At 35.2% G+C, this 23,151-nt stretch overlaps 1 protein-coding gene across 2 annotated transcripts in view; it reads right to left on the minus strand.

Annotated features, from left to right (window-relative positions):
• Positions 1 to 6,809, minus strand: part of LOC149772783 (sodium- and chloride-dependent neutral and basic amino acid transporter B(0+)-like) — a 49,349-nt gene extending 42,540 nt beyond the window's left edge. For both annotated transcript variants that reach the window (XM_089947283.1, XM_089947282.1), the window contains exon 1: positions 6,666 to 6,809. In XM_089947283.1, the coding sequence (XP_089803409.1) occupies positions 6,666 to 6,719 (54 nt within the window). In that variant the 5' untranslated portion in view covers positions 6,720 to 6,809. The remainder of the gene's footprint in view (positions 1 to 6,665) is intronic.
• Positions 6,810 to 23,151: the final 16,342 nt, after the last annotated feature.

Here is a 23,151-nt window from a genome sequence, read left to right on the forward strand (position 1 = left end):
CAAAACTCGTTCATAGTTTCCCATACAAATGCAGTAACCTATAAATCCTTGATGGCTAGGCTGAATTCAATTAGGTCCAGTATAATGTAAACCCTGATGGACAGGATGAATTCAATTAGGTCCAGTATTATATAATCATTGATGGCTAGGATGAATTCAATTAGGTCCAGTATTATATAATCATTGATGGCCAGGATGAATTCAGTTAGGTCCAGTATTATCTAATCATTGATGGCCAGGATGAATTCAGTTAGGTCCAGTATTATCTAATCATTGATGGCCAGGATGAATTCAGTTAGGTCCAGTATTATCTAATTATTGATGGCTAGGATGAATTCAGTTCGGTCCAGTATTATCTAATTATTGATGGCTAGGATGAATTCAATTAGGTCCAGTATTATTTGATAATTGATGGCTAGGATGAATTCAATTAGGTCCAGTATTATCTAATTATTGATGGCTAGGATGAATTCAATTAGGTCCAGTATTATTTAATTATTGATGGCTAGGATGAATTCAATTAGGTCCAGTACTATTTGATCATTGATGGCTAGGATGAATTCAATTAGGTCCAGTATCATGTAAACCATGATGGCCAGGATGAATTCAAATTACGTGCAGTATTATGTAATCCGTGATGGCCAGTATGAATTGAATTAGGTCCAGTATAATGTAAACCCTGATGGTCCGGATGAATTCAAATTATGTCCAATAGTGTCGAAACCATCAATACAAAATTGCGACGCAAACTGCATCGCTCTTGATTTGACTAAACTGGATTTCATTTCAGTTGTATATTCAGTCGTTCATAATGACTTTAAACTTTAAAGAAGCTGGCTTAGCGATCAAAGGACGATTCCTTTAGCGATAAACTGAAAATATACGTTGATTCAAGTGAAATTTTAACAAGACGTTATAGGTGCAACGTAATAAGGTGGCAATGAGGGTTTATGATGTAAATATAATTTGTCAAAAATCTAGATTCTCTTCGAAACCACTAAGGTAATAATGTACAGCGTTCCGTTACGCTCTGTACTGGATATTTCAATGCATCTGGTTGGAACTGGATCAAGCAAGAAACCGACTGAAACGTATATAAAAGGTACAGGGTCTGCAGCATTCCGTTCCTTTGTTAAGGTACACCAGCAATATTTAATGAATTGTTGCCTATTTGACAGTGAGAGATTGAAACGTGAATAGCTATACATTTTACGTGCTTGCATCCGTTGGACCGAGCAACGAACATCTGGAATGAACCATGTCTACAATGATTTTGAATCATCACTGTGCGCTAACAAAGACTTTAAACTGTTTGATACTGAACATATTTGTATGTTTGAAAATTTCAGCTAATAAAAACATGTGATTCTGTGGATAATATCAGTGCACAAAAGTCCTAAATATGCTGGAATATTGGGAATACGTACGTAAGTAATTTCTTTCTCGGTGATAACTAATCGGCGTACAGCTTTTTAATCCATTTTTACTAGAGATATTGCTAAGCAGTTTACTTGGACAGTATATACTCAGACTGATCAAAGAAACCCTGTTGTCCCCCCCCCCCCGCTCTCTCTCTCGCAACACATAAGCACACACACACACACACACACACACACACACACACACTGCTGTTGAAATGATTCTTTATTTTCCAATGTACGGGTATACAAGTAATTACAAAGGCTTTGTTTTAATAAAGAAAATAATGTTTAGGTTCCTTGTGTTTTAAGGATATCTCGATTAAATAAGTTGTACCTTTTCATATTCATGGTCATATATATATATATATATATATATATATATATATATATATATATATATATATATATATATATATATATATATATATATATATATATAGTGGGGCTGTGGTACCAGTTCCTTCGCTATATTCAATATATACTAATCGATGAATAGTTGAAAATGTCGTTTATGCAAGATGCAAGACCTATAATTCTTTATTTCATTTCAGCCTTTTTAATCACAATACTATCGTCATTCATAAGATTAAGACCCTATTTTAACTGTTGAAATTAAGTCTTTACATAATCTAATGAATAGAGATAGTATTGTGATTAAAAAGGCTGATAATCAAGCACTATTATTATTATTATGAATCAGGAAGATTTTGTTAAAGAAATTGAACGTCAATTAAATGATACAGAAAACTATACAATCTTTTTATATATTTCATTTTAGAACACACATCTATTCCCTGCCTCCCTCCCTGTCCGCCTCCCTATATATATATATATATATATATATATATATATATATATATATATATATATATATATATATATATATATATATATATATATATATATATATATATATGTATATATATATGTATGTATATATATATATATATATATATATATATATATATATATATATATATATATATATATATATATATATATATATATATATATATATATATAAAGGCATGTACTTCTAGGTTACTGCATTTGTATGGTGAGATATGAACGAGGTTTCTCGGATGTAAATACTGCACGACCTTGGGAGTGCAGCATGTTCGTCCGACGAAACGAGTTCATATGTTTTCCCATACAAATGCAGTAACCTTTTCATTATATGCCAATATTTTTACAATTCTACATAATACCTAATTATATTATCAAAATGCACAACAAGATGCAAAATAACTGAATGCATGCCGTATTCCAAACTAAATACACAAGCGCAGATTCATCATTACACAATAACAACATTATTAATGCACACGTAACTCCGCCCAGATAAATTTGAACTTAGACACGCGCTCGACATAACTTTTGAAAGAAAATGGCGCGTCTAGTTAAAATTGAAATTTGGAGTCATATTGTGAATGAATGCGCACAGCAACAACTTTTCCATTTGATCTGGAATGAATATATTTAGGTATTATTTTCGATTCTACGAAATTTCGTGATTATGGACTGGATTTATATGTGACAATTCCACTTGAAATACATCAGATTGAAGAAGCGAGGGAGAAGCGCATTGACATCTGCAAATGTGTTTCTGTTTCTGTCTCTGAATGTTTGAAATCATAATGTGGGAAAAATATGAAGCCTTTCAGTTGCAATTATATACAAGACGCTATGTATTTTAATGCTTATTTCATTTTGAGTCCAGTAAGGAGGATGTAACTGCACTTATATTCAAAATTACAGTACATTTTCGAAATGTGTAGTCAAGATTGAGAACGCATGTCATGGCTAATATAATTCGGAGAACTAAGAAAGCAAACTTTGAGGAAATTCAAGATGCAAAACTGTAAGTGTATTTTTGCCATTCTTATCACCAGACAAGGAAGACAGTTTGTCTTGACACTTGTATGTTATTTGTAAGGGCCCTTTCTTGCGTCTATTGTATAGCTAGCCTAAATCCGAAACATTTTATCAAAAGGTTAACGCGGAATGTGCCAAAGTGACTGGCATGTGGCAGTCTACGAAACAATTGCTTTACTTCATTCAGAAACAAATTTAAACAACCACAAGGTAAAACGCCTACTACGCGAGTATACGTGATTTGTTTACAAATCAAAAGTGCTGGCGTCTGCGTGCATTGTTTGTTTGCAATAGAAAGTAGTTCCTTTATGCACGTGAATATAATATGAAGGTGTGCAATATCGTAAAATACTGAACGATTCTGACAATGGATAACATTCTCACGTACCCACGTGACCGAGCCTGAGACTGATGAGATGGCATTGATCGGTAATGGTGACCGCTTTAGACCACTCTCCCCTTGCCCCCTTCATTTGTTATGTAGTTTACCACACCAAGGAATTGGAAATCACAGGTAGCATGGATCGACAGTTTAATTTAAACGTAGTATGTTGCCACAGGATAATACAATGGGATTGTGCAGAAGTTCTAATAATTTAAATTAGCCTCCCCTACATAATACAAGTATTTCAACATATTCAATATTACAATAGTGACTAATAATGAAAACTGATTGTATATGGAGAGAGAGAGAGAGAGAGAGAGAGAGAGAGAGAGAGAGAGAGAGAGAGAGAAGGGGGGTCACAATGATGGCATTCGCGATTTAATCGACCGGTGTAACTTAAATATTTGCGTATATGTTGTAGAATTCTATAGTTTTCATTGGAATCGCCCATTCCCCAGTTCAGTAATTCTAAGCTAATAGCTGGATATGGCATTGAGAGCGATTGTCTCATCAACTCGGTTCGTTGTTAAGTATACTTGGAACAGGACATGAAGAAATGCATAATGTTATCAATCCCACCATAGGAACAAAATGGGGTGTCAACAAGTTAAACACGGTAAAAACAGGTTTTAATGAGTTTAAGTTATGTCGTAATCTAGTGTGGATTATACCTAGGGTTCGATGACTAAAACTAGGCATTTTAATATATCACAAATACACTTTTTTCAAGGCGCTGTCAGACATGCTAATCTGAATATCCTGTTAGAGATTGGTCCACGTGACCACTGGTGAGGGTTATAGAAGATGATTCGATAGAGCTTAGTCTGAATTGAAAATGACTACATTATTGGTTCGGACACACGGATGTAGTAATTCCATGAGATGATCATTAGACGCTCTAAGCGCTTTACAACATTAGGCAACACCTATAAACTAAAAAACATATAATGATATGATTGCAAAACAAACACCATGAAGTTAGAAAACATAAAGAAACATGCTGAGAATATTTAAGGTAGGAAACATTATTAGGTCTTTAAGTTTGTTCTTGCAGTCGAAATAAGTGAGTTTTGAGAGCACTCTTGAATGTGATCACTGTGTCTTTGTGTCTAAGTTCAGTGGGCAATTCATTCCATGTTGCTGCGCCCTTGTATGCAAAAGAACGCTGTCCATATGACTTTGTTTTCATAGTGGGAATAATGAGTATACGATTGTCAGAAGAGGAGCGTAAGTATCTTGCTGGTGTGTACACATGGGTGAGGTCGGATAGGTATGTTGGACTAGAGTCCGACAGTGAAACGTAGCACAGAGAACACATTTTGTGTTAGTATTATTATTGTTATTATTGGTGGCGATAGTGGTATTTAAATTGCTGTTAATGTTTTGTTGCCATTATTAGTACCCAAATAAGGCAACAATATCAACTGATGCTACTACTACTATAATTGCTGCTGCGTAAAAGAGATATTATAACTGCTGATACTAATGCTACTACTGCTACTACTAATACTACTACTACTAATTCATTAAAGCTACTTTAGACTACATAATACATTTATATCCGCAGTAGCGGCGTATGAATTTACAGTTTATCAAACACAATTAATCGAGCTGTAAGAGAGGTCGCCCCTTGATATGGGAAGTGCAGTGGGCGAGATCGCGACACATGGCATGGGGTGCGACCTCATCCAATACGTACACAGAGCTAGCAAAATCAAATTCTTGCCTATGTCTTAAAATTGTATTTTTAAACAAAGAACAAAGAAATGTACAGTTGATGCTAATAAAAGTAGGAGGCATGTACGTACATGGATATATCTAAACTTTCAGGTCTTTTTAAGTGTTTCTCTCACACGTCACAAAAGAAATTTACGAATATTTTGACACGACTTGTTATCCGTTATGCCCTTCGTTTCGCATTTTTGGCGATCAAATTCAACAGTGTAAAATCTCTCGTTAATGAAGCCAATTCCACGGGGTTTGCAAGTTACTACGTAGTCATCTGCTGTTCTTTTACATAACGTGGCTTTTTAAAGTGACACATTCAATATTTAACACGGGGCTATAATGAGGTATTTAATTGCATGCGCATTTGAACTTATATTGTTGATCTTGCATTCGATACCCATGCCCAGTTTGTTTTTGCTTATCCCCACCCCAAATACTGAGTTGGTTTTTTTGTGTTATATATTTTAAAATTCAAAGAATTTCAATGTTGTTCAAATAATATATTGTAGTTGTTTTATGTGCTTCATTTAATTGCAGTATTATATCACCTGGAAGAATCATCGAGGTCATTGCGGTTGTGAAAATGAGTATGACAAGGAAGACCGTGAATGCGACAACAATTACAAAAATAAAAATGACAAATACTTCGTAAACGTATTATGCGGCTGCTTCGAACTCTCCCATAGGAAGAGTACGTTATGAAATGAAATGCGAGAGTGTCTATATGTATTTGTAACGACCGTCTGTCAGGCATTTGTGGAATATATGAGTAGGATTGCCGAATGAGAGAAATAAAACGTCATTATGATCCAGCAGAAGAATGACACGTCGAGTCGTACAATTTCGAATGCATAGGTGCATCCAGCCCAGCTTTTTTTTTAGCGCCGTGGGGAAACTATGACCTTGACGCCCTCCCATAGCAAAAAAAAAAAAAAAAAATAAATAATAACCCATCCTCGTCTAATTTTTTGACCCCTTATGCCTGGAGCCCTAGGCAACCTCTCATCGCTTATATGGTCGGGTCGGCCCTCCACTCAAGCCGTGCTTTGAAGCGATGTATCATTCTACTTTTGTAGTGTTAAGTAATTGTAAATATGAACTGCTTAGAAACCACATCTTTATCTATCGATGTATCGTGAATAAAAAAATGCATTTCAACTACAGGGATAGGGACATTAATCCAAACGAAATTCAACAGCGGTGTAGATAAAGTATTTGCTTTCAGCAACACTAATATACTGATTTGATTTACTTACCGTTATGGAGACCTTATGCTTGTGGCCCATGTCTAGGTGCTGACTCGAACACATAAGACACCGTGTAAAGGTCGACGTGAGTGATTTCTTAATGTAAAAGTAAACTAGACTGTCCAATGGTGTGCACCGCTCTACGTCATCCAGGTAGAGGCAGATAACGGATTTTGATGTCAACGTATATAAACACCGACAGGTAAAACAAATATATGTCTTATATGTTAAATAAAATCAGTCGACATTAACGAAATGGGATATACATCCATATTTACGCATATACAAAGGTCTGCATAATATTATGTTTGTAGCTCATAACTGCGCCAATATCAACTGCAGTCAGTAGGTGAGGCATTGCATTATTGCCGACATTTAAACGTCTGTCTGCTGTTGAAAATCTATAATCGTTGAAATTTAATAAAGTATGCATTTTGCCTTGGTCATTCTCTTTATGGTTGTTATATGTAAAGGCAGTAACTGTTGTCTTTTTTCAAATCTGCTAGGACACAGTATAATTGAACACTTATCGATCATAACAAATGCCAAAGCTATGGTGATTTCTAAAGATTAGCAATCACCTCAAAATCGTAATAAAAACTGGAACATAAAGAGGGCACCCGATAGATTTCTGTTATACTGAAACAATGATCTATCGATCCTCACTGTCCATAATAATGAATTACCTAGCGGTTGTCTGTAGAACGGATCGCCGTTTGAAAAACGCCTCGTTAAATTGCCGATTTTGCCAAATATTTAGCCACGATAAAGCAAGCACATGTTGGAACATAATCGCCGTGGTTTTCTTACATGCGCATTGCTCGACGATTTTGCTGCAATGGATATCCAAGAAAGCTGGCAATATTAATAAAGGTTCACTCGTTTCCTTTTCATGTGCATGTCATTTTGAAAAAAGTGTCCCACGCACCATAAACGTTTAAACTGTCCCACTTCAAAATAAGTCTTAGCTTGTCATCAGCTGCACTGTATCCCGGAAAGTATAACGGTTAGAAAATGTTCATGAGACAATGAGGAATGGCATTGATTTTGCGCATTCCACAAAACCCACAAGTATGGCTTCAATGTGCAATTGTCTTGCGTTATACATTCCGTGATGAAGGTTAAAGCTGATTTACATTATTTGGCCATGACATTCGAATTTATCTCAGAGCAGAGTCAATTGTTTATAAAAGTGGCTTATTTTAATGCAGTCAATTAAAAATGTCATATATGGATATATCCCCCGCTGGTTTCCAAGGAGATGAATACGTATGCCTTCATCCGATTGGTCTTTCTACTTACATGCAGTTAAAAATATGTTAATGATGACTAATGAAGAAAACCCACCGAAAACAGGAACAGCTTTATTCATATATTGCTATCAAACCGTGGTATGTATGCAAAGGCCGTATTGAAAGGACAGTTTCTCAAACAGAAAAAATTGAAATGACACTTACATTTTTATAGGTTTTACTTGTTACGTTTTATGGACGTAACCGATAGTTTATTGGCTAATGTGATATTTAGTAGGCCTTTCATCTGCGAGCCTCCAGTTCAAGATAACGGAATATGTCATTGATTTATATTCTGTTGGACTATAATTTGTATAACTTAACCTGAAAACCCGGCAATGGTATATTTTTGTTAGGAGTTGAATAAAATAATACACCACATATACTCGCTTATATGTCGAGTCCAAATGCGAATTGCACAGATTAGGATCTTTTGGTGCAGATCTGGGTATGTGCAGTTTGTTAGGAGTAATCAGTAGAACAATCAACAGGCGCATTATGCTACGGTGATCATGATCTGTGTTGTTTGCAGTTTGACTCGTCTTATAAGCGAGTATATAACGGAATAATATCCCGTAAGTACTCGAGTAATATATTTTGTTTTATCTCATGGCCTATTATATAGAATCGTCGAATTGTATCAAAACAATTGTGTGTCTAATTTTTTATATGGGTATATTGCCAAATGTAATTGTTTTATGTTTGCAAAAACAATGCCAAAGCTCACTTCATAGAGAAGAAATGTGTATGTTTGTGTGTGCTTGTGTATGTGTGTGATTTGGAGTTTGACGTAGCTATACAATTTTTTTCCAGTCACATCGCTACAGTGGCTGCAGTGTGGCAGTTTATAGTGATATCTAGCACTTGGGCATCATACTGCAGACATGTAGCATCATGTCTCACACAGTCACATTATCCTGACACCAGGCCAGCAAGTCCTAATACTATTCTCTTAATGCTGAGCGCCATGCGAGGTAGCTGCAAGTATCATTTTTATTTACGTTTATTGTATGACTCGACAGGGGTTCGAACCCATGACCTCCCGCATCAGAGGTGGAGAAAGAAATACTCAGTTAATGTTTACCTTCGACTCTTTTTATTGCGACCCAAAGCATTACATTGAAGGTGAGGCTCCGATCGTTTATATGACTAACATCTACCTCAAATCAAATCGAAAGGACAGTTGTGGGTCAGTACACATCTACCTCAAATCAAATCGAAAGGACAGTTGTGGGTCAGTACACATCTACCTCAAATCAAATCGAAAGGACAGTTGTGGGTCAGCACATTAATTCTTAATATTTAATTTTAGCTTTTATTGTTTTAGCAATTGTAGCCATATTGGATAGTGGCTAAGCATCGTTTGCTCAAAACTTAAAGACGTTATGCCATGATGCTTTCTGTGAAATTCATTCGGCTTCTGAAGATCATTTGTTGATAACAATTTATTTCGATATCTTTCTATTTATATTAACAATTGCCATATTGAATAATAGGTTAGCAATATCAGTGCTATACATAAATGTTTTTATTAGTTACGTTTTCAGCAGAATAGGTTTAAAGTTTGTTTAGCTGTTTTGTTAAGATTATCTTATGTTAGTATTGACATCAGATTTGATGACGGAGAAAAATCGTTTTACAAACATGAATTGTTTGTTTCTTTCATTTTCAATTTGGTCAAATTTTGTTCCGCAGATCTTGAGAAGTTTCTTGAATCTTTCTTTCTTTAATTAACAGGAGTGATATTTTTACACAACTTAAGCGTTATTAGGCCAGCAGTGATATGTTTATACATCTTAAACTTTATTAGGTCAGCAGTGACATATTTATACATCTTAAACTTTATTAGGTCAGCAGTGATATGCTTATACATCTTAAACTTTATTAGGTCAGCAGTGACATGTTTACACAACGTAAACGTTATTAGGCCAGAAGTGACATTTTATACACAACTTAAACATTGTTAGGCCAGCAGTGATATTTTATACACAACTTAAACATTATTAGGCCAGCAGTGATATTTTAACACAACTTAAACGTTATTAGGCCAGCAGTGATATTGTGCACAACTTAAACGTTATTAGGCAAGCAGTGATATGTTTATACGTCTTAAACTTTATTAGGTCAGCAGTGACATGTTTACACAACGTAAACGTTATTAGGCCAGAAGTGACATTTTATACACAACTTAAACATTATTAGGCCAGCAGTGATATTTTATACACAATTTAAACATTGTTAGGCCAGCAGTGATATTTTATACACAACTTAAACATTATTAGGCCAGCAGTGATATTTTAACACAACTTAAACGTTATTAGGCCAGCAGTGATATTGTGCACAACTTAAACGTTATTAGGCAAGCAGTGATATGTTTATACGTCTTAAACTTTATTAGGTCAGCAGTGACATGTTTACACAACGTAAACGTTATTAGGCCAGAAGTGACATTTTATACACAACTTAAACATTATTAGGCCAGCAGTGATATTTTATACACAACTTAAACATTATTAGGCCAGCAGTGATATTTTAACACAACTTAAACGTTATTAGGCCAGCAGTGATATTGTGCACAACTTAAACGTTATTAGGCAAGCAGTGATATGTTTATACATCTTAAACTTTATTAGGTCAGCAGTGACATGTTTACACAACGTAAAATTATTAGGCCAGCAGTGATATTTTAACACAACTTAAACGTTAATAGGCAAGCAGTGATATTTTTACACAACTTATAACTTATTATTAAATTTAGTGAACTTCTGTACAGCGGTATTTTTTTATATGTCATTTAAAGTTTGCTTCATGGGGTTGGTTAGTGTTTTATTTTAGTTAACAACAGGCATTGTTGATATTCAAACTTGAAGGCCTTCATGACAATTGCAAACTTCACCTCCAAAGTTTTTGAGAAGTTATTGTTTTGCTTTCTTTTTGTAAAAATGGCAGCCAATTTTAATTGCGAATCATATGCACTCACTCTAAAGAGGCTTTTCAGAAAATATTGAATAAAGTATTCTTTACAGGCGACACAAAAATCGGACTACGCGCGACAAACATTGGACTATAGTAATTCGTAATATCTACTTAGTCTTATGGAAAAAAATATAATGAACGCATTGAGGACTTTAGTGAAAATCGAAACATCCTGCAAAGTGCATCTCTGTTATTATGTTTAAACAGCGAGGTAATACGAAAGCAAACCGCAAAAATAAAAATAACCTATTGCGACTAAACATAAGGAAAGTACCGCTAATACTGTAGTTATAATATAATTACAAATAAACACATTCAGTGTTATGAATGTTTATAAATCTTGTGCCAAGAACAATAAGGACATGTGCATTGTTGAATATCTTTCACTATACTTGATGCTTGGTATAAAAATAGCATTTTATTAACAATAAAAATATCACACCTTTTTATGTAGTTTGGGCTCAGATTGATAGGTGCTAGATTTTATGAAACTGAATATAAATCATGTAAGTATAGGTAATTTGACCAACTAGTTTACCTTAAAATAATAAGTTAACGAGAAATTGTAACGACATATTAGATACACAATGCTAGTTTAGTAATATCTGCATTGCACAAATTCGTTGTACATTGTGTGATAATGAAAGCATTTACATGGAAAAAAAAGCACAAGTATTTCATCTCCGAAAATTGGTTGAATGTCGAGCACTCGAATGGTGGACATGTGAGCTGGTTATATGTTTCTAAATAATTCCCAAAATGGCAGTCTTTGATAAATTTGATGACATGTTTGTCAGAAGGTAATGAGTTTAACAACCAAACAAAGGAATCAGTTATTAGATAAGCTTCCGTCATTTATTTCCGTTGTCTGTGTGAAGACATCATTGCCAGCATGCTGAAATAGTTAGCAGTTAATTTAATTAATATACGTGTTACATATAGCTTTATAGTGATTCGGCATATCATTTGATCATAATCAATCCATTAATATTATTTTAATAGGAATAGTTCACCTTATTCACCTTATCTTTATTGACGTAAAATTTGTTTCTAGAGATAGGTTGTGCTTACGAGGAAAAGGGATCTTGAAAAACAATTATTTGAAAGTTTATTATTAATTGGTATATATATATATATATATATATATATATATATATATATATATATATATATATAAACAAATGTTTCTAAATTTCAGCACGTACTACTTTATTATTTTCTGTATGAGAGAGAGAGAGAGAGAGAGAGAGAGAGAGAGAGAGAGAGAGAGAGAATTGAAGGAGCATTAATGGCCAGTGATCTGTCCTGATATTAAATATTCGGTTTTCCATTCTCCTGCATGGTTCAGCATAACCGAATGTTTTAAGATTGGACACAGACAAGGCCTTTACCGTCTTTGCTGTATAATTAATTGTCAATATAATGAACCATAAGCAAAAAGGAGTGTATCGTCTGTTTAATAGTGCTAACGTTCGTAGATAATTTCACAGCAAATTTTTTGTCGTTTTTGTCGGCGTGACACGTTGCCATTATGAGTGATGTATGGATTAGGCTCGCAATAACTTGGTAGATCGTGATGGTTACCCTCTCTTGTTCGGAGGTATAATTAAATTTTAATTAGAGTGCTTTCGAAAAAGGTGAGACAGAAGTGTTATTGTAAGGTCATGTTGAAGAGAAACGACAGAGCTCAGACAAACTAAACTTTTCGGAACTCTTGGACCAATTATATTTTTAGAATAGCTATAAATAAAGGCGGTATAAACAGAATTATTCTTACTTCGATGGGAGTGGTAAACGTGTTTGCAGTTAGAAGAAGTAATCGTGATTGGATAAGCTAACGAGTGTGTGTGTGTGTGTGTGTGTGTGTGTGTGTGTTTCTAGACAAACTTCAAGGTTTAAGTAATCTCCTTCGCGAAATTAATTAGTCTTAAATTCTGAAGTGGAGCCATAATTTTAGCTCAGGGTAATAAGAAGGGTTTCTATTTAGAGTGTCTAAGGGAGGTGTGTCAGAAAGTTGAGGACACGAAGGGAGAGAAATACAGTTGCATAGTGAGAGCGAGTTTTGAAATCATTCGTTTCATATCCAGACTTCAGTTTTCCTTGAGTTCAGAAAATAATGGTACATTTATTTGTCTTGAATGTAATAGGGATAATGTAGCGTTAGAATCAAATTAACAAAATGACTAAATGACTTTGAAATACATTTTGTAACTCTGTTCCTTTGAGTAAGTGAATCATTTAAATATCATGTTCAATTTCATTTAAATATCATGTTCAATTTCATTTAAATATCATGTTCAATTTCATTTAAATATCATGTTCAATTTCATTTAAATATCATGTTCAATTTCATTTAAATATCATGTTCAATTTCATTTAAATATCATGTTCAATTTCATTTAGTTTATGTATTTCATTAAATTGTTACATTTCACATCCGGGGGCTGGTATTATTCTTTTATATACCCCGGCTCAAATCACTGTGTTATTGCATCTATTAAGTTAAATTAATATTTTATTGTATTTTTTTAATCGATCCGGCAATAACATAGTGGACGATCATTTCACAGATAACGATAACCAAAGCACCAGAAGGAATGGGCTATCAGAAAGCCCCCACCTCTGACAATCTATCAAGAGTATTTAATTTGTCATATCTACATAACAATGTAAGTTTCGAGTACAGGCTTCAAAAATTAGGATTTTATTAGGGTCCCAAACACTACTCATTTAGTCACAACATCTTAGTAATGGTATGATATGTAAAGCGTGACTATTTGATTCGCATTTCTTGCCACGTATCGTCTAATATTGTCATCAGATCCCACCCCATCCTGCCAAGAAATAAATTCCTATGATATAGCACGTGAAGATAATACTTTTGTGGTGTGATCTTCCTAGGCGAGACTAAATTTTCGCTTGCTAGTTAGAAGTTATAACTCGGATCGAAATTGTTCTCACACCCTCCATCATGTAGCATGATGTCCCACCCAGTCACATTATCTTGCCACCTGGTCGACCAGTCCTAACACTAACCTCTTAATGCTGAGCGCCAAGTGAGGCAGCTGTTAGTACTATTTTTGTAAGTCTTTGGTATGACGTGGCCGAGAATAGACCCCACGACCTACCGCATTTGAGGCGGTATCGTGGTAGTTAAGGATATGAAAGAAAGGGCGATCTCAGTGGTGACTGGTAACTAAAACCCTAGTATACCTGATATTGTTATGGATTCCACTGATTACGTAGACAAACAATGACCGGTACGTGAACAGTAACTAGATTGGGGCTGCTAAATCATTTCTCAAATTGATGCCTTTCGAGCGTTTCTGTATGACATAACTTCAATATTCAACATGGGGAATTTACTGACTATCAATGTGCGAGTGATAATATCATATGCAGTTTCGATAGCTCATCTGTTCCCATCAAGATCCTAATTAAACTTGTGATTTGAAGGACAACTTCCTTCGTATATAAACAAATCGGTAAAATGAATCGCAATATGTTGCATTTATTAGTATATAAATGAAGTGTTCGTTAAATGTCTGTAAAAACTATCACCACCAACCACTTGATCGATTCTTTATTCAAAATTAAATATTAATCGTTACTTCCGTTAAGGGTATTCCTCCAGGGAAGGATTAATTATTTGATTAAATTCGTTTTAGCTTTTGTGTTTTATAGCACTACAACACAAGTAGGTTATTAGACTGAAGTAAAGTGCCTTGCTCAATGATGTACCAAGGCAGCCAAACCACTCTAATCTAATGGTTGATTCGAAACCGTACTTCTTCGGTCACCAGTTCGGATGGCTCCCGCCTTCAATAATCGCCTCTTACTGCATGCACGAGGTTGTATTTGGGGAACGTCTAATTCCTCAAGCTCTCACGTGATTACTCCACCGTAATAGCGATTCATGTCTAAGATTAAGAGAATGTACGTTGGGGTTTGCACCGAGATAGAAAAATCCCAGTTAAGCAGTTACATTATTTGTCTCCCCTGGGATTTATTTGTCTTGGTACAAACACTGACATATGTTCTTTTTCTCAACCATTTATAAAATGTCAGATAACCTTGCACTTGTACAACATATTCAAAACAGTATTCATCAGGTACAAATATTTCCTCTCACTGTATATGCAGTTCGTCTGATTTTCTACTCTTTCTTTTGAAAAGCTGAATAATATCTAAGAATATAGCTATATATGCTGCTCGTAGGAAAGAAACAAAAAAAAAAAAATCAAAAAAAAAAAAAATTAAAAAAATCAGCAAGAAAAAGTTATAATTGTTAGAAGTTGCATATATTGCATAATAAGCGTTTCGAGCCTAGTTCTTTTAAATGCGCATTAATACGAATACGTTAATGAGGGTAATTGGTTTACCCATTCGACTCTTAGTAAACATGTTTACGCATGAGAAAATAGACACATAAAATCATTAATTCTGTATTATCATATGTAATGGATGGATATTAAAATAACAATAATTAATTAATATCTTTTAAACGGATAGCATCTAATTGACATCAATTCTAACTTGGAAAAAGTTCGATGGTAGGCTACGTTACGATAAAGTACATAGCTTTAACGAAGCGTGTATTGACTGTGAGGATATTTCTCATTTATGATATTCTTTGAAATTTATATTGTCTGTTGTGGACTATGGGGATTGTTGCTGTTACTTGTACAATTATACGCTATTTGAAAATCTTCCTGTGGAATATCGTGTGGACTGATGCAAAAATCACTCTGATTGGAAGGTTCAGGAATTTTCATTTGTTTACAATGCTTGATTCAACTGGGGCTGGTTCGAGATGTTTGACAGTTTGAACAACTCAGGTCTGTCATAACACATTTCTGGTTGTTGTCGGCTTTGCGGATGCTCATGAGTTTGGATATTGTAGCCAGTGATATGTGTTGCCTGTATATGCCTGGAACAGTGTTTTTTGTTATAGTTCCTTCCACAAAACATCGCTAATTTCATGTTATCTGTAACTCAGAAAATGTTCAGGTCAGAGTCGTTAAATGTAGCTAAAAGTACCCGATTCATGTCACGCTAAGAGTTTCAAACGAGATACTTGTAGCTACATTTAATGTTACAGATAGGACACAATTCGCCTGTTGTGTGTAGTTTCTAGCATAATACATAATAACTCAATTTCGTTTGCGTGTATATGTGTGTGTGTGTGTGTGTGTGTGTGTGATTGTCTATCACAAAATGTCTTGTATTTTGTGTTATCAAAGGTGTAGAAACCTTAGATTGCTTTATGAGGAATATCTTGTATATATATATATATATATATATATATATATATATATATATATATATATATATATATATATATATATATATGTGTGTGTGTGTGTGTGTGTGTGTGTGTGGTGGTGGTGGTGGTGTTTTATTTATTTTTTGTTTGATTTTATAGCAACTCAGTCAGGCACAGCAGAAGACAACAGGAGTTTCTTCTTTTTAAAAGTAGTTCCTATCGCGTAGACACCATGACTGGGACTAACTGACTGAGACCACCAGACCAGTATATATAAAAATGTAAGGGTAACAAAACAGGTGGATTTCTCTGTCGCATGGGCGAGAAAATGTGATTCGTTAATATACCATAAAGAAGGGTTAACATATGCAAGATAAGTCCCAGATATAAGACATCCTTAAGTTTTATTTAAAATTGTGTAATTTCGAATCCATTCGATCATTAAAGAAAATGTTATTAGTCAATGTTAACTTAGCTAAGTCTATTCAACGAGGTCAAACGTTTAAAGTTTATTACAATGTCGTGAAACTCGCAAAATTTAAACCTCGCTGGTATTACCCACAGATCGTACTTTTAGAATATGAAATGGGAAGAATATCCGTATACCGTTTGTACTGAAGCCGCGTATTATATACATCTGTAATCAGGTTATGCGTGGCATTCCTCGTAAGGATGACCAGGCCCTATATTGTCATATGGTTGGTCAGACCCTGTATTGTCCTATGGTCTGGTTCTATATTGTCGTATGGCTTGCCAGGCCAAATATTGTCGTATGGTTGGCGAAACCCTGTATATTAATGGGACTGACCAGGTCCTGTATTGCCGTATCTTGACCAATGCCATGAATTGTCATATGGATGGCGATTCCCCTTAGTATCGCATAGCTATGTCTAGCCATGTCTCGTAGAGTCGTATAGATGGCCGGATCATGTATTGTGGTATGGATGGCTAGTCTCTGTATTGATGTATTTATCGCCAGGCCCAGTATCGTGTTGATAGCCAGGCCGTGTATTGTCGTATGGTTCACCTGGTCCTGTATGGGCGTATGGCTTACCAGGCCAAATATTGTTAAAAGTTCGTTTGGATATTCAGGCCCTGCATTATCATATAGATGACGAGGTTTTCTATTGTTGAACTTTGTTCTGATTGCCAGATCCTGTATTGTCAAATAACTTGCAAGGCCCTCTATTGTCGCATGGCTTGCCTGGCCTTGTTATGTCGTATGGTTTTCCTGGCTTTGTATTATCATATGGCTAGCCAATCCATGTGTTGTCATATGACCGACCAGACCCTGTCTTATCGCATTTGCTGGCCATTCCCAATATTGTCTTATGGCTTGTCAGTCCCTGTATGATTGTATTTTTGACCAGACCCTGCATGGTATGGCTGGCAAGGCCCTGTATTGTCGTATGGATGGCTAGGACCTGTATTGTCGTGTGGCTGGCCAGGCTCTGTATTTTCGTATGAATCGCCTGCCCTTGCATTGTCGTATGACTGACCAGGCCTTGTGTTTTCCTGTGGCTGGCAAAGCTCTGTATTGTCGTATGGCTGACCAGGCCTTTTATTGTCGTATGGCTGGTCTAGCGAAACATCACAGCGTTTCTCATTTCAAGACATCATGAAAATAGACTAATTTAACGTTGCATAATCTACCTGCAGGTCAGGTTATACGCTACGTTTCACTTGTTAAGATTAATTCTAACAAACTTCAGAGACCCAGAACTTTTGGCAAATTATGCGAAAGCAGTTCCTGGTGTGTGTAGTTGCAGTTAGTCACGACTTACAACAAAATATAAACGTTCAAGTATAATGGAATTCTTTTATTTCTTAGCCTAACTTAAGTGAATGTTAGTCATTCTTCCACGAATCACTGTCGGATCTAAACGTTACTATCTATCTATCTATCTATCTATCTATCTATCTATCTATATATATATATATATATATATATATATATATATATATATATATATATTCCGCTGTGCAAAACTTTTGTTTTAATTAACCTAATGAGAGACTATCTGCGTTAATAGACGGTGTTACTAAATAAAAACCATTATATAAAAACTGATTCTGCATGTATCCTTGTCTGTCTTTGCCAGCAAGAGAGAGAGAGAGAGAGAGAGAGAGAGAGATCCATTCATCTATCTATACGTATATAAAATTGAAGAGGATTCCTGATCAACAAGGTGGTCCTGATATTAAATATTCAGGTTACCGTTCTCCTTCGTTGTTCTGCATACATTAATGTGTTGATATTGGACACATAATAGACTTTTACACTTCTTGCTTTATAATTAAGTGTCAGAATAATGAACCCTGAACCAAAATATGTCAGTCACCGGTCAGGGGTGTTTTATTTGCTCTGTCTACCTAAGAATGTAGTTTTGGAGTTCATGCTTCAAAGGATGTCAAATTCCCCCTCACTCAGTTACAGTATTGGAATGGTGTGTATCGTCTTGTTTAAAATTTCAGATATAAAGATCAATAGTTACGACAAAGATGAATACATAATTTATTTACCAAATTAAATCTATATATGACTCGAGAATAAATATCCTTCATACTCTGCAATAACGTAAATATATCTCTTGGTATGGGCACAATATATTTGGTCTTCATTATAATTCTTCATATTATGAATTCAATATTCATATTCTGCACAACATGAATTCAATATTAATATTCTACATGATATGAATCCAATATTCAAATTCTACATATTATGAATTCAATATTCATATTCTGCACAATATGAATTCAATATTAATATTCTACATGATTTGAATCCAATATTCAAATTCTACATATTATGGAATTCAATATTCATATTCTACAAATTATGAATTCAATATTCATATTCTGCACAATATGAATTCAGTATTCATATTCTACATATTATGAATTGAATATTCATGTTCTACATATTATAAATTCAATATTCATATTATTCATAATATGAATTCAATATTCAAAAAATATTTTTATTTATTGTTTCGTTTTTTGTTCTTCGTTATCTGCTCCTTTTGTTCGTCTGACACATCAAACACCGTGATTTCGAATACCACAACATCTTATGAGAAGTATGGAACAGGGGTTGACAATCCAACAGAAACAGCAACAACATTGATATAATTTTAACCGGCACGTTATATAATACTTTTCATGCCGCACGCAGAAATTCATAAACAAGCTTTTCAAAAAGAATTGGAAAAATAAGCATTCCTGTTTTCACCACTAAAATACTGAAAATAAATCCCGTATTATGGAATGATTCATAGACTCTTGAAAGGCGTATGTGGAAATGTTTACAAATCGACATACTCGTGAATATATCAAACTGTTCCCGCGAGTGTTCAAATATAGCACTCAGTATTGCCATCGTAGCATCGAATGTGCACATAAACAAATGCCTAAAATTTAAGTAGCCGTGTTTGTGCCATTATTTGGAAAGAGGGAGACAATTAGAAAGAAATAATTGTGAAGCAAAGAAATTGGATTCAAGGATTCACATTGAACAATCGAAACTCATTTTTGACAAAGACTTTAACGAACTGGACAAGATATATTTTTTTTTTTTTTGGTGTCGTAGGACAAGTGCTTGACGTGATCCCCGTTCTATAATTTTGGAATATATGAACAGAAATACATGAATAGGAAATTTGTTCGTGCCTGAGTTACAATGAGCAACCAAGAAATATGAAGATGTGTGCAACATCGAAAGCATTCTGAATGAAAGATAACGTAAAGTTAGAAAATGTCGTATTCATGAAGGAAAGGTCTTTCGGATATGTTATCACCCTTTTCCTTTCCCCAATCTCCAGATTCACCACCAACTCTGGTTTGGAATTTTGGCATGCCGCTTCACAAACCGTTGAGTATAGAAAAAAGAAGTCACAAACATGCTGCTAAGTACCGCTGCATTCCTTTATCGGAGTTTATCTCTGCCACTATGCCTGTTTTAGGGACAATGAATTTCTAAAGTGATATCGTATTTTGTTGCAATATCTACATGGAGTATTGTATCAATGGAGATGCACAACTGTGAACTGTTTTGCTCAGAACAAGAAGGTAGCCACGCCAATGCCAGTCACAACTTCCATGCTTTTAACGTAATCATTGACACCAGGTCACGCCTGGTAAACCAGCACCTGTAAACTAAAATTAATCAATTTTATTTAACATTTCTTACCGGCAGTTCTTTGGGTGTATTTCACAATAACAGTTTATGTTGTTTCACTGCCTTGTTCGCTTATTTCTTACAAGTAGATCACGAAGCTCATTGGGAAGACGCTTCGGTAGACATCCCACTGAAGTAATAAATATAGCCTAGGTTTAAACTACTTTCGCCGTAGAAATACTCAACAAGCAACTTAAAAAATCAGCTTTACAAAAGTATCCTGGCTATTACTAAACCATAAAATCGCCACCAGTGAATCCCAGATAGAATATATATCTCCTGAAAATTCCTGCAGGATATCTCATGCAAACCATTTCAGCTATTTTCAATGACTAGATCAAGAAAGCAATGAAAACAAAAGGAAAAGAATTATCGGACGAGTACAGGTGGATTACAATGCAAGTTCTCGTCGTTCTAAGATGGCTTTTCTGAGAGTAGAATGGTGCCCCTTACTTGTTTCTTAAACTTTGTTTAGCTATCTTGGGCGGAAACTTAACTCTTAAATAGCAAAGGATAGAACAAGTATTGTCGCTATCCTATCGAATTGAAGGAAGGAATGAGTCCGATTTTTTTTATATATCGTCAATAGATCTTTATGAGAAATGTAGTTGCTCCTTTGCTGAATCATTCTGTTCAAAGTGGATTCTGACGTAACTGCTTATGATGAGTGGCAAAACACGTGTCACCCTCAAAGAGGATTTGTACATCCTCATTCTCTTCCTGCAGTAAGTGAAACTACATTTTCCTAAAATAATTCTCCATTAATTTGAAACAGATTTATCCCCTTAACGAAGAGAAGTTCAACAACTAGGACATCGTTCGGAGATTTGTTAAAATCACCCATGGTCACACGTTGATTACATGTTATAAAAGATGCTACATTGATACAAAGAATATAATTTCAGCAAAACGTGTTCATGAAAAGGACCTGATGAAAGAAGGAAAAATTGTGTTCACTCAGACAGGATAAGAACTCCCTGGCCGCCGAGATGCCCCTATATATTCAATTCACAATCCTGGCGAAGGTAATCATTCCTTTTCTATGCTGAATCACGCATACGACAGAAAGAGACGTTGAAATCTCTTCAAACCTCAAAAACGCAACCAGACGGAGATTAAAATATGACGAACAGTGAAGCATTTGACGGATTAGATTGCCAAATTTAATGATGTATTATGATTTTTTTCTAATGCCTAAAGAAATTTAGTGTCATGGCGGTTTGGGATATTTCATACTTTTCAGGATCACAACGTCTATCTTCCACGTGTTCCTATTTAGCATGCTTGACACGCATGTTGTGCAACTCGTGGACTATTTTGGTTAATAATCATCGGAAGTGAAGTTGCCCAAGCAAGCACCTAGCTCCAGGCAGAGCAGTATTGAGCAAGAGCGTCATTCTCACTCTACTCCACTCACGTCCTCAACCGTTATCCCTTTCCCTCTGTTAGAATTCCAGTTACTGAACAAGGCAGTCGTTATTGAGCGGCTTCCAAAATAATTTTACAGACCACGGCCTGAGTATTTTCTATTGATGGTAGCCTAGCCGCTTTTGAAGGTGTTTGAGTCACTAATCGCTGTTCTACTGCCCACCTCGGTATTGGAGAGGTGAAGTCGCCGTGGAAAATCTAGCAAACATGGAAAATGTCACCCGTTGAGTAAATCGTAGAAAAACATTCACATTCACAATTTTGTTTTTGCGAATTTCAATAGCTAATTGATTATGTTATTATAATGATTTTAAGAATAATAAAAAAAAAGAAACTGGACATTGCATGTAAACTTCATCGTGTCACGGAATAAGGTAACAAATTAACTTTAGAAATACCTCTCAACACATTTGTTCAATTGATTAAGTCATGAGTAGAGTATTACCCAGGGTAGTTTTCTTTCTTTTTCCTCTCATGGTGACTAAGTAATACATGCATCTCGTAGTAGGTCGCTCGCATTTAGATGCCAGTATATCAATGGGCACGGGTATTTTACCTATGGTTCTTGCCGTTTTTATTTTAGTATTTATAGGGGGACCATATTGTCATATTCGAGCGCATTAGCCGTCAGTATCTTGTCAACAAACTCTACAGTAAACAGCCACATGGTTGAGCAGTAGATTATACAGAATTCACATTTGTAATTGTGTTTGTATTTAAATGCCTCCTACCGATATACGTTTTTCTTTCACTATTCATAAGCAAATCTATGAAGCCGCTAAGAAGAATGTCACAAATATAGTCCATGCAGCGAAATCAGCACACTACACTACTAAGATCATGGAAAGTTCCAGCTGCAAAGAGCTCTTCGAGATTACTAACAAGCTAATATCAAGGAACAAATGTACACCACTTCCTACTATCTTCTCTCCAGTCGACCTTCCGGACATGTGTGCATATTTCTTCCGTGACAAAGTACAAACCATTAGAGATAAGCTAGACACCACAATTGCAATTGACTCGTCATCACCATACACTAGGGATACAGAATCTGAACGGCAACCATTAGCAGCATTTTAACCTGTCTCTATGGATTTAGTACGTACAATCGTGATGAAGAGTGCACCAAAGTCATGTGAACTTGATCCAATTCAAATTCCAACATTACTGCTGCTTGAGTACTTAGATCCAGTATTGCCTTCACTAACTGATATTATTAATACCTCACTCTCATCCGGGGAATTCTCGTCATTTTTCAAAACTGCCATTGTAAAGCCTCTGCTGAAGAAACCAACACTAGACCATAACGATTTAAAGAACTACCGCCTAGTTTCCAACCTCCCATTCATATAA

This window comes from Sinohyriopsis cumingii, unplaced genomic scaffold (genome assembly GCF_028554795.1).
Source record: "Sinohyriopsis cumingii isolate HCF-2022 unplaced genomic scaffold, ASM2855479v2 utg001176l, whole genome shotgun sequence".
In the NCBI taxonomy this organism is placed as follows: domain Eukaryota; kingdom Metazoa; phylum Mollusca; class Bivalvia; order Unionida; family Unionidae; genus Sinohyriopsis; species Sinohyriopsis cumingii.